The following is a 16309-nucleotide window of genomic DNA, read 5'->3' as shown; positions in this document are numbered from 1 at the left end:
GAACCTGCATGCTCTTCCGAGGCTTTTCCCAGGCTCGGCTGCTCCCGCTGGGAGCTGCTGCTCTTCGTGGTCACTCTCCCATGACCTTGGCCGGACCTCGCGGACCTCCGCTTACAGCTCGCCGTCTTCCTCTTGCCATCCCTTACCCTGCTTTCCTCTAATGCCTGCTCTCCTTGTTGGTGACGCAGAACCGTAGACTCCAGGCTGGAGGGTCCTCTGTATGCCCCGCCTCGTGCCTTGGAGCACCCTAGGGAGACAGGGGCTTGCGCTGAGGCTTGTAAGGACTGCCGTGTGCCCGCATGCCGACACTGGTACTCCTTTGGCGACGAGGCCTTCTTCCTCTGCCGGCCTGTAAGGCAGTGAGGACATTGCTACAGCGGCATAAATGAGTCTTCCTAGGCGTTAGGGATCATTGTGGAGATAAGCGGTGTTTTGAAAACCTGTTTTTCTGGGGTCATCTTTCTGCTGGCTGATTGCAGGTTCTGGGTGGCTGGTGGCAGTTGGTTAAATGTGGCAAGCCATTTTTCTGGTGTGGTCAGAGACAGTGGCAGCAAGAAGTGTGTGGTTCACAGAGGCTCTGAGTTTGGGAAAGTGGACCCCTAAACTCCAGGTGCTGGCCTGGTGCGACACATGAGTGTCCCTGTTCCTAGCCTGGTCTGCTTCTCCTCTGGGCCTGCCTGGGGCTCAAGTCCTCAGCCTTCCTGAGGCTCTCTTCCTCCGGGATGCCAGAGCTGCAGTCTTTTAGTGAGCACTGCCCCTAGGGCCCTTTAACTAGGTATCTCCTTTGTCTGCTTCATCTGAGATTATGGGACTTCACTTCTGTTGCTAAGCTGGGTGGTCTCATCTCTTCACCTGGGGAGACAAAGCTGCCTTTCTGTCGTGGTATGTGTGGGGCCATATTGCGTGGGCCCCATTGCAGATGGGCCTGAGCAGGCCTCTGCAGCCCGTCGTCTCCCGCTGCCCCAGCCACTGCTGCCCATCCTGCTCCAGGCCCCCGAGCCCAGTCTCTCAGCCGCCTTCCCTCATCTCTGTGCCCTGTTTCTCTCAGTTGGATCTCCCTCTTTTCCCAGGACCTATAAATGCTGGCCAGGCACGTGGTCTTCCGCCTGGTGAACAGTTTTGTCCCAGAGCTTTGCTGTGGCTCAGCTGTCGAGCATTTGAATTAGATGGAGCATAAATAAACTGACATGGGCTAGTGGTTCTCAAATCCAGTGGCACTGGCTCAGTAAGCTAAAGTGTGTCAGAATTCTGGCCCGAGCAATGTTCCCAAGCCCATCCACCTATTGAGTCTCTTTGGGAACTTCCAGAACATTCTCTTCTCCTGGCTGCAGGCTCTGGGTGGAGAAACATGGGCTTCCTTCACCCACCTGCCCTGGGGGAGGGAACCCCAGCATGACCCTGGGGCTGGGGAGGGTGAAGGCCAGGCAGGGCTTTTCTAGCAGCTGGGGGAGCTGCAGGGGCAGGACTTCCAGCTGGAGGAGGATAAGAAACTTGAATGAGATGAGCCCCTTCTTGTCTGTGGCACACGAGGAAAGAGAAGCCTTGTTCCCTTGGGGCTGGGATGGATGTTTTCAAGTCGTTTTTCTTTTTAATTTGGTGACTGCTTTGGTTGTGATTAGGGATGTTCAAGAAATGTTTTGAGATCTGGAGTTGAAATGTGTGAGTTTCTGTGCCACAAACATACTTCAGGTTTGGTGCTGCTGGTGGAGTTTCAGAAGGGCAGCTGCTGTGAGGAACGTCCGGCAGGCTCCGCCCGTGGTTCAGCCTAGAGCTGACACGTGACCAGCAAATGCGGAACTGCCAGGCCGTGCAGGATTGAACTGAAAACGTGTCCACACTAGAAGCCGTATACAAATGTTCCTAAATGATAACCAAAACATGAACATCCCTATGTCCAGCTGCAGATGAACAGGTCAATACATGTGGGTTAGCCATGCGATGGAGTATTATTTGGTAACAAAAATGAAGTACTGACATATGTCACAACATGGATGAACTTTGGAAACATCATCCTGAGGAAGAGAAAGGAGCCAGACACAGAGCCCACGACTGCAGAGCCCATTTCTGTGAACTGCCCAGAAGAGACACCTCCGTGGAGGTGGAAAGTAGACGAGTGGCTGCCAGGGATGGGGAGGGTGGTAGCTGCTGGTGGCAGGGGCACAGGCTTCCACCTCAGGTTGAAATGCTCTAAAATTGATTATCTAGTGATGGTTAAATGACTCTGTGAATATGCTAAACATAATCAAATTGTGTATTTTAAATTGGTAGATTTATCTGGTATATGAATTATATCTTAATAAACCTCTCATTAGAAAAAAAAGAAAAAGGTATCATATTTGCCCTAAGGAAGAGAAATTTGGAGAGGTTGGGAGTCTGAAATAAGACCAGTAAGCAGGACTGTGGTAATTGACTTAAAACTCCCTTTGGCAGAGAGTACTATACAGAGAAGTGTGTCATGAACAACTATTTTGGCATCGGCCTGGATGCAAAGATATCCCTGGACTTCAACAACAAGCGAGACGAGCACCCGGAGAAATGCAGGTGGGTAGCAGGCTGGAAGCACGTCTGTCGGTTGTGTCTTTGTGGCTTCTGCCTCCAGGCAGTAGCAGATTTCTGGAGTCAGCAGGTTAAAGAACATGCAGAATGCTAAGGCGGAGGGTAGAAATGGAGCCCGGATCTCCTCGTTAGAAGCGGAGGTGCTTTCAGAGGTGGAAGGGAAGCATATAACAGTCCAGGGAGCCAACCTGGAGGAGGGAGGGGTCCACTTCTCAGGCTGGCCAGGTCAAGGGAAATTTGACATCAGAAAACCAGTAATGGTGGTCATTGTGATGGCTGCATCTCTCAATGAGAGCCCTAAATCTGGATGCTACAGAAAAGCAGCAGGTGACGTAGAGTGTGCCAGGAAGCTGTTGCACCTGCAGTGTGAGTGCCCAGCATTGTTTGTGGGTGGGTCTGTGAGTTCATCGACACCCCAGCTGGCCCTCCCCCACCACACCTGAGCTTGCCCACAAGGTCCTTGATTCTGGTATCGTGCGAGCCCCAAGGGCCATCTCTGGGGATGCTCAGTTTTTTTCCCCTAAAATTACCAGATGCTCCCTCCTGGCCTGAAGAGAGGACAGAGAAGAATGAGAAGGGTCCCTCTTCTCAAGCTTTTCTTGCTGGGCTGAAGTAGAATTCCCTCTTGTCTGTGAAACACGAGACGTGAGGGAGAAATGTCTCCCACCCTACCCCATAGTAATAATCTGAGAGACTGTTTGGCTTTGATGTGATTAGAACTAGGGAGGGGGAGAAATGGGTGTGGGGGTTGGCAGTCTTTGTTACTCAGAAGCTGGGAGACCCTTGCTGGAGTCTTCGTCCGCTGAATCGGGATCGACTTGAATGAACCAAGCCACACCCTCCTCATGGTGTCACTGCCCCTTGAGGGGAGCTGTGTCGACATCTGAGGGGCCTGCTTTCGTTGTTGCTCATGTTATATGCAGTTGGAAATTTCTAGGAAAACAAAAGCATCAGAACTCAAAAACCAGTTGAACTCTGAGGCTCTTCCATGCAGGATAATGGCCCGGTGGTGCCAGGGACGTATCCCCGTACGGCACAGGATGGTGAAGTCAGATCATTAAAAAATCCCTATTAGTCCAAAAATCACTGGGAAAAGTATGAAAATACGCATACTTCAGCAGGATAAAATAAGCTGAGGAACAAGGGCATGCATAATACATTTCTAGAGCCTTGGAACCCTGCTTAAACCTCCCTTGAGTTTGTATTGAGAGCTTTGAAAAGTTCTCCTGAGAAAAACTCCATTTCTACAAATGTCATTGGAAACTTCTCTGTAGAAGTCATTGGAAACGTTGGTTGAAGTGGGTACGAAGGGGCTCCTCGTGTGTCATTTACAGAGCTCAGGCGTGGGCGGAGGGGTGCAGTGAAGGGATTGGGCTGAGGAGCTGCGGTAGAGTCGTGCCTAGCTAAGGATAGCCATGTCTGCAGAGAGCGTGGCAACCGAGGGAAGTGTTGCCGGCGTAGGGGCAAGTGGACCAAGTAGGTTGTGAAACCGTGAACAAGTTAACGCAACTGGAAATTAATGCCCAGGGAAGACTGCGGAAGTACACGGTGGCACCTGGCGTTTGCCATCAGTACGTGTGGAGGGCATGCACAGTACTGGATGATGCATAGCGGGTTATGAGGAGTGTCTTCTTGGTGCTTTTCTATATTTTCAAAATTTTCTATGGTAAGCATAATTTTTTAGCTAGAAAAAAATCAGGATGTGTAGTTTTAGAGGATTCTATAATGTTTTAACTTTACCTTTCAGGGTTGGATTACTTTCTTGGCAAAATGTTACTATTTAGCCAAATTTCTTATTGGCAAACATACCTCTTTATTTGTATCTGCAAAAACAAAAATGTGTCCTCAGACGTTCCACTGTAAATAGTTGCTGAATTTGGCAGATTTGTGGGTCAGATGCCATGCCTAGCTTTCACAGAAATGACTCTGGTTAAGTGTACAGAGAAGGCCCAGACCCATGGCAAGTCTTTGCTTCTGTTTCTAGGAGCCGAACCAAGAACATGATGTGGTATGGAGTTCTTGGAACCAAAGAGCTGCTGCACAGAACCTACAAGAACCTGGAGCAAAAGGTCTTGCTGGAGGTGAGTGGAAAGGTCCCTGTCACTTGCAGGCCGGCCTCCGTCCATCAGAGGACTGCCTTTCGATTCTCTTGGCCCTCTCTTCTACGCATGGGGACTCGCTTGAGGATGCCCTGGCCGTGGCTGTGCTCCTGAGCCCCTGGCAGTGGGAAGCTGGTGAAGGAGGAGCGGCCGACACATGCCTTTCTCTTTTCTTTTGTTCTGCCTCTCTGCTGTGCAGTGTGACGGGCGACCCATCCCCCTCCCCAGTCTTCAGGGAATTGCTGTCCTTAACATCCCCAGCTATGCTGGAGGAACCAACTTCTGGGGTGGCACCAAGGAGGATGACGTATGTATGGGGGTGTGGGGTGGGTGGGCCTGAGCTCAGCGGGGAGGAGCTGTCTGAGGAGAGTGAGGTGTTTCTGTGGCTGGGGTGGAGCCAGCCCTTCCCTTGTGCCGGCACTGGGGCTGCCGTGGAGAATAAGATAGACAGGGTCCCCACCCAGCTCATCATCTAGCGGGCTGAACAGAGCAGAGGTGTCAGTGAGGGTGGTCAGTGAGTGTCTGTGGTCAGCAGATGTGGTCAGAGGGCGTGATGGGGGAGGGAGGTCAGGGAAGGCGTCTGACAAGCCAAGACCTGAAGGATGACTTGGAGTTGGCCGAGTTAGGTGGGCGGGGAGAGGGCGAGGCTGTTCCAGGCAGAGAGAATCGCATAGATGAAGGCTCAGAGGCAAGACAGGGCGGGCGCGTGGAGGATGGGAGATGTGCCCTGACTCCAGTGGGCAGTGGGGCCGTGGAGAGACAGGAGAGGTCTGCAGGGTCTGGGTCAGGTCAGGCCGTGTGAGCGAGGGGAAGAAGTTTGGAATTTGTGTTAAGAACTGTGGGAAGGTGTTGATAGGTTTAAAACAGGGAATGGCTTTCTTTGTACATAATATCGAATAGAAGTATTCAGCGCTCCCTGCACACGTGTGCTGCTCCAGTCCTGGCACTCTGCATTGTTAGCTCACTCAGCCCTTCTGATGCCCCTGGAGGAGCTGGTGTTAGTTTCCCCATTTTACACATGAGGAAATGGGGGAGAGAGAGATTTAGTAACTTTGCTGAGGTCAGAGCTGGGATTTGGTCCCAGGCAGCTGGTTTCAGGGTCTGCAACGTGAAGCCCCACAGGAGTGCAGTTCTTCCTGTCAGCAGTCTAAGGGAGGGGTTGGCCCCAAGAGGGAGGGAGCCAGGGGAGGGGCAGCCTGTGTGCGGAGCTGTGTGGGGCAGTGGTCAGCTCTAACTTGGCCCTTGCAGACTTTTGCAGCTCCGTCATTCGATGACAAGATTCTGGAGGTGGTTGCCGTGTTCGGCAGCATGCAGATGGCTGTCTCTCGAGTCATCAGGCTGCAGCATCACCGGATCGCCCAGGTAGTGGCCATGGTCCTGGGAGGTCTGGCCGAGTCCCCAGCTGGAGGTGTGCTAAATTCCCGGGCAGCGCATGGAGCCTGGGAGGGTGGGTGCTTTCCAGGACCATGTGGCTGCCTCATGTCCTGTTTGGGACAGCTTGTAGCCCTGCTTGTGGGCCAGAGCCCTTTCCTCATGCTGTGCTTGACAGTTAAATTCTCAAGATAACGGTTCCTAATTTTTTTTTTTTTAAGACAGAGTCTCGCTCTGTTTCCTAGGCTGGTGCAGTGGCGCCATCTTGGCTCACTGCAACCTCCATCTCCCTAGCTCAAGTGATTCTCTTGCTTCAGCCTCCTGAGTAGCTGGGACTACAGGCACCCGCCACCATGCCCAGCAAATTTTTTTTTATGTTCAGTAGAAATGGAGTTTCCCCATGTTAGTCAGGCTGGTCTCAAACTCCTGACCTCAAATGTTCCACCCAGCTTGGCCTCCCAAAGTGCTGGTATTACAGGCGTGAGCCGCTTCACCTCACCTGGCCAAGCTAACTCTTTCAAAACATGTATCCCGCTTGAGCCCCCGCCTTGCCTGTCCCCTCTCAGGTGGGATGAGATAGAGCAGACCCAGGCTGAACTCTGCCCATGTCTGCAACTGTCAAAGCCGCAGCTGGAGGCAGGGATGGAGCCTATGGCTCTAGCATGGGGTGAGGAGGGAATTCCAACTGGGGCTTTTAATCACGGTTCTGAGGCCCAGTGGGGAGAGGCTGGGGGACCCCCATGGCTTATTTCTGATAGCAGTGATGGACTGGAGGCAGTCTGTGAGGATGGGGTGGGACTCTGTGCCCAGGCACAGGCACTGGGGTGGCAGAGGGTGTTGATGATACCCACTGGCTGAACCCCAGCCTGCGACTGTCTGGTCTCTTCCTGTACTCTGTCCACCCCTGGCTGTAGGCTGCTTGAAGTTCACAGTTTTCACTCTGGCAATGTTAGTTGTTGAAAAGGAGGAACAGGGCATTGCCATCCACTGTGTGGAGATGCATCCATCTGCTCTTTTCTGGGGGTGTTTCCACGTGGCAGGGGCCCAGCTGCTGCTGGGAACTACGACACCCCCGCCCCTGGGTTCTGACGCCTTTATGTCAGCACCAGGGTCTCCTGCACTGACTGCTTGGTGGATGAGGGGACGAGGCAGGATGGGGCGGGACAGTGGGAGAACAGACCCGTGGCTCAGCGACGCTACAGCAGAAGGCCAGTTGCAGGTGTAGCGTCATTCCAGAGGTGGAGGTGGGGTGTCCTGCAAGGCAGGGACCGGGTGTGGAGTAGGAAGGTCATGGTGGTGCCTAGCACTTTAAAACCTCTGGGGGTTTTGGCTCAGCACGAGTAATGGCTGTGATGTCTGTTCAGTGTCGCACGGTGAAGATCTCCATCCTTGGGGATGAGGGCGTGCCTGTGCAGGTGGATGGAGAGGCCTGGGTCCAGCCGCCAGGGTACATTCGGATTGTTCACAAGAACCGGGCACAGACACTGACCAGAGACAGGGTAAGAGCAGCTGCCTGCGGTGCCTGGGCGGGGTCAGGGCTCACCTGTGGGCTCTCATGTGCACAGTTAAAAGAAGAGCTGGAGCTTTCCATGTTTTGTTCTAGGATTTTTTTTTAAGACACCAAGATGAAGCTAATAGGGCAGTAATTTCTAGGACCATCTCCTACCCCTAATGTTAAGAAAGAAGTCCCCACCTGTCCCTCTCCTCTCTGTGAGTGCGTTGGTATCCCAGTAGCGTCCGTCGCAGGTTGACGCATGCATGCAGAGCAGCAGGTGTCATCTGGGCTCTCGGGTCCGCAGGCATTTGAGAACACCCTGAAGTCCTGGGAAGACAAGCAGAAGTGCGAGCTGCCCCGCCCTCCATCCTGTTCCCTGCACCCCGAGATGCTGTCTGAGGAGGAGGCCACCCAGATGGACCAGTTTGGGCAGGCAGCAGGGGTCCTCATTCACAGGTGGGCTCCCACCCCTCAGCATTGTGCATGAGCATCCCCGGGGTCCTCAGGGCTGTGCTCCTCCTCTAGGGCACCTGGGCCATTACTTAAAAAAAAACAAGACAACTACTAGGGGCGTTTCACCCGCCTTCCAGAAATGCCCCGGGAGCCACTGTGTCACTCATGGCCGGTGATCAGCACTGTCCGCCATCCCTACTCCTCACCTGCCCCGTGTGGCTGCCTCCGCCTGCTGACCTGTGAGCCCCTCCAGCTGGCACCCATGTTCTTCAGTGGTGCGGGGCCTTCCTGCCTGCATTCTCCTCCCTGTTGCCACATGATGGCTAGTGCCCTGGTGTCCTTTTCTTGTTTGCCTTGGGCTCCCTCTTCTCCTGGCTGTGACTGGGGCACTCGTGGGTTCTGAGTCCAGCATGCTGTATGCTCTTCTAGGCAGCCTGCCTCTGGCCCTGGCATGCAGATGGATCATCTCTGCCAGTCTCTGGCTCTCGTTGAGCAGGTGGTCACCGTCCCAGTCATTGCCGGCGTTCCTCGCACTTCCATAGTGGCTGTGGTCCTTCCTGGTCCTGCATTCTTTGCCCCGGGAGCTGGTGCCGCTGCGGCCCCCAGCCTTGGCTCTCCCCCACCTCACCCAGATCAGTGGTGGGGCTGGAAGACTTCAGTTCAGCTTATTCCTTGCTGTGCAGTGGGCTTGGTGGCCTCCCTTGGAAGGCCATTCCCCTGTCCTCTCAAAGTCCATGGTGGCCCCAGTGGCCTCCCTGGAAGGTGAACTTGCACAGCACTGTGGAAAGCTGCTGGCAGCAGTCTGTTTCCGCAGGGTCAGGACAGGTTGGCCCCACAGCCTCTGCCTGCCCTACTTTATAGTCACCATCCCCCCTCTCACCTGCCTGAGCCGTGTGTCAGCCTCTCTGAGACCAGTTGTGACTTGTGCTGTGACCGTCTTCCCCATAAGGGCTGCTGCCTGGGGTCTGGCTCAGAGCCCATCACTGTACCAGGATTGTCCTCTTCAGACAAGAGTCCTTTTGTCCTCAGGGATAGACCGGCCAGTTACAGGTTCCAGCAAGGCCGTGAGCACCTGGGGATCGTGGCTTACTGCAGCAGTCTCTGCAGCAGGCCTGTGCACACTGCCGCTTGTGGCCATTTTGCAAGTTGTAAGCCTCATTTTGTACATTTCTTTCCCTGGAAATTCTTGGATTTTGACATCGGATTTCTTGTGTGAGCCCTCCCATTTGCTCTTGGTTGGCTTGTGCCCAGGCTTGCGGTTGAATGGTCGCTGGGCTGAGCCATGATTCCTGTCATCCTGCTGGGCCTGCCCTCCACGTCGGCCCTCCGGGAGATGTGTTGTGAAAGGCCGCCCTTCCATTTGGCCTGACATCTGCCTGTGCTTCTCTTTCTCTCTAGTATCCGAGAAATAGCCCAGTCTCATCGAGACATGGAGCAGGAACTTGCCCATGCCGTCAATGCCAGCTCCAAGTCCATGGACCGTGTGTATGGCAAGCCCAGAACCACAGAGGTAGTGATTCCGGCCTTTCAGTGCTGGCTTCTCCTCGGCGTCTGCAGCCCTCGGGCCTCCCCGTGAACGTTTGCCTTGATTTCTCCTAGGGGCTCAACTGCAGCTTTGTTCTGGAAATGGTGAATAACTTCAGAGCTCTACGCAGTGAGACGGAGCTGCTGCTGGCTGGGAAGATGGCCCTGGTAAGCCGGTGCCCCGGGGACAGCAGGGCTTGGGCGGCGTGAGAAGCGACTGCCGTCGCCAGGTTTCTGGGCAGAGGGCAGCACGCTTCAGTCCAGAGTTCCCAGCCTTAAGGCAGGGGCCTCCGAGGTCATCTGGTCTGCCCTGAACTGGGGCGCACCCCTTCTGGTAGCCCCTCAGTCAAGTCCTCTCGAGCGCGTGAGACCCGCCTGCAGCAGGAACACCCTTGTCGCAGATGGAAGATGCATTTTGGCCGTAGAAGACTGTAGTGCACCCGCCTCCTGCCTGAGAGCGGCCACATGCTCAGGCACCTTCCTCCTTCAGCCCTGCAAGTCGTGGGCTGTTCATCAACCACAGAGGCTGGAGCAGGGAGCGGCCTCAGGCAGCGTGGTCCCTACCGCTTTCAAGGACGGGGAGGAGGGGACGCTAAAGATGCGGCAGCCAGAGAACCAGCCAGGGCTGGGCTCCTGGCCCTCGACTCTTCACCACAGACACACAGCTCCTCACCACACACACACACACAACTCCACCACACACACATACAACTCCTCACCACACACACATATAACTCCTCACCACACACATCTCCTCACCACACACACACACACAACTCCTCATCACACACACGCACAGCTCCTCACCACACACACACACCTCCTCACCACACACACACAAACTCCTCACCACACACACACAACTCCACCACACACCTCCTCACCACCCACATAGCTCACCACACACACAACTCCTCACCACACAAAAACTCCTCACCACACACAAACTCCTCACCACACACACAAATCTCCTCACTACACACACACACAACTCACCACACACACACATCTCCTCACTACACACAACTCACCACACACACACATCTCCTCACCACACACACACAACTCCATCACACACATCTCACCACACACACACAACTCCACCACACACATCTCACCACACACACACACAACTCCTCACCACACACACACACACACAACTCACCACACACACACAACTCCTCACCACACACACACAACTCCACCACACACATCTCACCACACACACACACACACACACGAACTCCTCACCACACACACACACAACTCCTCACCACACACACACAGCTCCACCACACACATCTCACCACACACACACACAACTCCTCACCACACACACATACAACTCCTCACCACACACACACAACTCCACCACACACCTCCTCACCACACACACAGCTCACCACACACACAACTCCTCACCACACAAAAACTCCTCACCACACACAAACTCCTCACCACACACATCTCCTCACCACACACACACACAACTCACCACACACACACACACACACACCCCGCACACACATCTCCTCACCACACACACACACAGACACACATCTCACCACACACGTCTCACTCCACACACGTGCTCAGTCCACAGATATCCTCGCCCCACTCCTCTCCTCGTCCCGCACGTCGTCCCGTCCTGGGCATCTCCTCACTGCACACCCACTGCTGCCTCCTGAAAGGCATGACTTTTCTGCCTGCGGTACTTGCCCTGCTTGGCGCAGGTGAATGGTCCTGTTTCCCTTGCTTACAGAGGGACATAGGCAGGCCAAGTGTCAACCCTGTGCCGTGTGAATTCATCACTGACAGATGGACAGTGTTATTTTCTCACCAGAGCTCCTTAGAAAGTGATGTTCTGGGTTTGGTTCTTTCTCGGGTTCTCTGGGACTTTGTTTCTGGAAACTGAGCTCCCTGAGAGGAGCTGAGGCCTGGGGGACCCTCCTGCTTATCAACCCCTCCCTCCCTTCTTCCCTCCTTCCCCATCCTCCCTCCCTCCCTCTGCCTGGAGCAGCAGCTGGATCCGCCTCAGAAGGAGCAGCTGGGGAGTGCTCTTGCCGAGATGGACCGGCAGCTCAGGAGGCTGGCGGACACCCCCTGGCTCTGCCAGCCCGCAGAGCCTGGTGACGAAGAGGTATGTGGGTCATGGGGTTTGGCTGGCCCCCTGGGCTTGTTGGCAGTCACCTGCAATGCCTGTGTTCCATGTGGCCCATGTGGCTCTGGGATCAAGATGGGGTCGCTCTGGCAGCCCCTGAGGGTCTTTCCCCAGACTTCTCTATGAAAATGCCCTTCAAGCAGGAGGGATAGCAGGCAGGAAGGAGTTTGGGGCTGGGATTGAGAGTGCCTCCTGAGGACCAGGCACAGGTTGTCCTCTGAAACAGCTGCACAGCTGCCTGGATCATAGCTAGAAGCCCAGCCCCACAGCTGCCCCCGAGGGCAGGGATGCATCGCTGGAGACATGGCAGCTTTTTGGGCTCTTGCTGTGAACAGGGCACAGTTGGTACATGCCACTTCCCACTCACACGCTCCTCCTGTGTGGACAGGAAGACTCCAGCTCATTGCAGGTCTGGGAGGGACCCAGGACCCAGGGCATAGCAGACCGTGGGGTATAGTCACATTCTTCTGCAGGGAGTGCTGGAACCCTGGAGAGGGCGGTCTCTGGACAGTGACACACTCCAGAGGCCTCTTGGCCTCCACCTTCAGCAATAAAACAGAAAGCGTCAGGAGGAGAGTTCATTCTGGGCAGTATTGCAGAAGACAAATCACTACAAGACTCTATACCTGGGCACCACTGCCCAGCGGGGTTTGTGAAACCTGTGGGCAGCAGTAGGGTGAGGGCACAGAGGTGGGCAGCTACAGGATGGCACCCTCTTTCCATGGCCCCAGGGCATTTTTTGACACATGCAAGCCCTTCATGGAAAATTGACTCAGAGGCCCTCCAGCGGATGGACAAAAGTCAGCCACTTCACAATGAGGGCACTTGGGTATGGACAGGCGGGCTTCTCAAAATCCATTAAATAATTCATTGTAAAGGTGATAAAACATTTTACCTAAAATAACAAAATACTAATATATAACAAACAGATGTGACAGTGACATAGTCTTGTAATATCAGATTAAATTAAGGCCAGTAAAGTGGGCAGTGAGGTGAGAGGCTGCGAAGAGGCAATGGCCAGGGAGGAAAATATGTTAAATTCCTCCTTTTACGGTGAAAGAAGGTTATAAACAACATTCTTGACTTTGATACTTAGAGAAATGTACAGTCAATAATATTTTTAGGGTCAAGAGTGGTGGCTTGCACCTGTAACCCCAACGCTTCAGGAGGCCAAGGTGGGAGGATCACTTTAGGAGTTCAAGACCAGCCTTGGCAACATAGTGAACCCTGTTTCTATTTAAAAATATATATGTAAGGCCGGACGTGGTGGCTCACGCCGGTAATCCCGGCACTTTGGGAGGCCAAGGTGGGCGGATCACAAGGTCCGGAGATTGAGACCATCTTGGCCAACATGGTGAAACCCCATCTCTACTAAAAGTATAAAAATTAGCTGGGTGTGGTGGTGCACACCTGTAATCTCAGCTACTTGGGAGGCTGACTCAGGAGAATTGCTTGAACCAAAGAGTTGGATATTGCAGTGAGCCGAGATCACACACTGCACTCCAGCCTGGGTGATAGAGTGAGACTCTGTCTCAAAATAATAATAATAATTAATTAATTAAATAAAAAATAAAAATATGTATTTTTTAAAAACTTAAAGGTAATTTCTAAGAGCTGAAAAGATTGATGTCTTCCAAATTGCCAACAAAGACAAAAATAGAATACAATTTGTATTGTAAAAGAAAATAAAGGACCAGCAAGTGTATAGCTAACAGCATGAAAACAACAGAAGAATGACATGACTTTTTCTTAAAAGCAGATTATTCTCAGGTTATGTTTAAAAAGAAACCTGACTGTCGCCAGGCATGGTGGCTCACACCTGTAATCCCAGCACTTTGGGAGGCCGAGGCGGGTGGATCATGAGGTCGAGAGATCGAGAACATCCTGGCCAACATGGTGAAACCCCGTCTCTACTAAAAATACAAAAATTAGCTGGGCATGGTGGCACGAGCCTGTAGTTCCAGCTACTCGGGAGGCTGAGGCAGGAGAACTGCTTGAACCTGGGAGGTGGAGGTTGCAGTGAGCCAAGATCGCGCCATTGCACTCCAGTCTGGCGCCTGGCGATGGAGCGAGACTCTGTCTCAAAAAAAAAAAAAAAGAAACCTGACTATCTTGCTCACAAGACCCCTGTTTTTTTTTTTTTCTCATACTCCTAATAAAAACTTATGATATGAAAAGATTAAAAGCAGTTCAAAGAAAACACAGTAAGAAATCCAAAGTAACGGCGTAAAAATAAAATTGCGCATCTAAGACAGCAAATGTTAAGAGGATCACTTTATATTGGTAAAATACAGTAATTGTTATGTATAGTCGTAAACATGACAGTTTAAACTTAATGACAGTTATAAACTTATGACAGTTATAGACTGGCACATAGTCATGAAACTGTGTGCCAAATAATAAGCATCTAAATTAGTTATTCAGTAGTATGTTTTTAATTTTTCTAACTTAATTTTACTATGCTTGAAGCAGTGGTCTGTGTGCTATCATTTCTTTGAAATGTATTTGAGGTGAGACTTGCCTGATGGCCCACTAGCTGGTTTTTGTAAATGTACCTTGTATGCAGTTGTGTTTATATCGTTAGGTTCCTACTGAGATTTTTTTTTTGCTTTCTTGATATATCAGTTACCAGTTAACTCTAATATCATAATTGTAGATGTCTGAGTTTATCTTTGTGGTTATCTGTATTTTTGCTTCATGTATTTTGAGGTTATGTTATTGGGTACCCATAGGTTTTATCATAGTATGATTCTTTTATCTTTAGTAAGTCTTTTCATCTTCAAGTCTACTTGCTTGCTGTATTTTTTTCAGTTTTACTTTCAAGCTTTATTTGGGGTGTCTCTTATAAAGAGCGCATCACAGAGTGACCAGTGTTACCTCGGTGCGTCCCTGGGAGGGCTCTGCGGAGAGACCCTGCTGCTGCTGGCTGTCGAGAGCAGAGGCTGGGCTCCTGCGTGGCTCTGCTGCCCGCCCTTCCTCTGCTGTTCTGCCTCGGGGAGTGTGCGGGAAGAGCTTTCCTTAGAAAGATACTCATAATACTAATAATCACAGCCCAGCAATACAACACTAGAAGATTGGCTAAATAGGTTACTTTCATAATTTTCATTTAGATACCGATATTTATGATATTTTCAAAAAGTTTTGAAGTCGCATGAGAAACGTGCATAATAAGGTGAAGTAGAATATGATGAAAATAGACACTGTGATCACTTTTAAACTAAACACTTTTAAACAGTCATTAAAATCATCAGTAAATACAAGAATAAAGAAGGGAGAGAAGTCCTTTGAGGAGCAGAGGTGTTTCCCAGTTCCCCTGGTCTCAGCCCCCCTGCCTCCCAGCCTCGCGGGTGGTGATGGACAGGAGCCCGTGGCTAGCTGCAGTCTGATTCTCAGTATTTCTCACTCTTCCCAACAGAGCGTGATGCTGGATCTTGCCAAGCGCAGTCGCAGTGGTAAATTCCGCCTCGTGACCAAGTTTAAAAAGGAGAAAAACAACAAGAACAAAGAAGCTCACAGTAGCCTGGGAGCCCCGGGTACCTGCCTCTCTCCTGCGTGTTTCTGGCCATCCACGCCTGCTGGCTCGGCCCTGTTCTCCTGGTCTCTGCTTTCTCCCTTGGCCTTGCGGCTCCTCCCTCCTGGTCCCTGTGCTGTAACCCCCGGTCCCGCAGCCACACTGGTCTGTTGGCAGCTGCAGCCCCCCACCCCACCTGCTTTCCCTCTGACCGTTGTCACATCTGGCCCTGACGTGCTCTCTGGCTGTTTGCCTGCCGTGACTTGGGGAATTCAAGGTGGGGAGGAAGACAGCAGTGGTGACGAGACAAACTTGGAGACACAAAGCTCTGGACTTGGGCCGCGCTGGGGCATGCTCTGCCTGCTCCCTCCGGGCTGCTGGTTCCTGATACCCATGCATTGGTCAGGGTTCCCATGCTGGAAACCCCAGGCCGCCAGTGATTGTGGGTGATGAAATCAATCAAATATCATCCTAAAGGACATTGTTCCTTTGGACCAGTAAATTGGAGCTAAAACCTCTGAAGGATCAGCCCTGAGTACCAAGGCCATATCCAGTGTTGTCAGGGGCTGGAGAGGCCCTTGAGCCTGGATATTGGGACTGGTGTTTGCCACCAGTCAGGGCAGCTCCTACTGATTTTTCTTCTTTGCATGTTTGTCCAGAAATTGGGTTTCTGTTCATGATGGTGGCCCTTCTATGTAAGATTGAAATCTCTGCCTGTCTCCCTTCCTGCTGTGGTCCAGAAGTGAAATCTAACACCTACAGAATCTAGTGGAAAAGCTGGCTTTGGCCACAGTCATGAAGACGTTTCCCTCGTATTTGGTGGTGTTCAGTCCCTCCTGGGACACAGGGAAATGGCCAGAGGCTGGCGACATACCTGGCAGGAACAGATGCCAGCTCTGCTGTAGCCGTCGCCCCTCGACTGGGTGGCTCTCTGCCTCTTTCTGCACTGCTGGTGGGTGGTGCTGTTTGCTGGGTGATGGGTGCCGGCTGCCCGAGATGGCTCAGGTGCTGGCTGTTGGGAAATCTCCTGTGCTGGCTCCTGGGCTATCTTGGGGGCCAGCTGTTGGGATGTCTCAGGCACGGGCTGCTGGGCTATCTTGGGGGCCAGCTGTTGGGATATCTCAGGCATGGGCTGCTGG

The 16309-nt window shown here is 52.4% G+C and overlaps 1 protein-coding gene across 9 annotated transcripts in view; it reads left to right on the top strand.

Moving 5' to 3' along the window:
* The window catches only part of DGKD (diacylglycerol kinase delta), a 111402-nt gene that overhangs the window by 91699 nt on the left and 3394 nt on the right, over window positions 1-16309 (top strand). For all 9 annotated transcript variants that reach the window (XM_039469795.2, XM_003936734.4, XM_074398841.1 and 6 more), the window contains 10 exons: window positions 2431-2541; window positions 4541-4637; window positions 4855-4962; window positions 5904-6017; window positions 7391-7525; window positions 7826-7977; window positions 9373-9484; window positions 9574-9666; window positions 11519-11638; window positions 15075-15192. In XM_039469795.2, coding sequence (XP_039325729.2) covers window positions 2431-2541; window positions 4541-4637; window positions 4855-4962; window positions 5904-6017; window positions 7391-7525; window positions 7826-7977; window positions 9373-9484; window positions 9574-9666; window positions 11519-11638; window positions 15075-15192 — 1160 coding nt within the window. The remainder of the gene's footprint in view (window positions 1-2430; window positions 2542-4540; window positions 4638-4854; window positions 4963-5903; window positions 6018-7390; window positions 7526-7825; window positions 7978-9372; window positions 9485-9573; window positions 9667-11518; window positions 11639-15074; window positions 15193-16309) is intronic.

Source organism: Saimiri boliviensis, chromosome 5, assembly GCF_048565385.1.
Source record: "Saimiri boliviensis isolate mSaiBol1 chromosome 5, mSaiBol1.pri, whole genome shotgun sequence".
Lineage (NCBI taxonomy): Eukaryota > Metazoa > Chordata > Mammalia > Primates > Cebidae > Saimiri > Saimiri boliviensis.
This window is presented reverse-complemented; position numbering and strand designations above follow the sequence as displayed.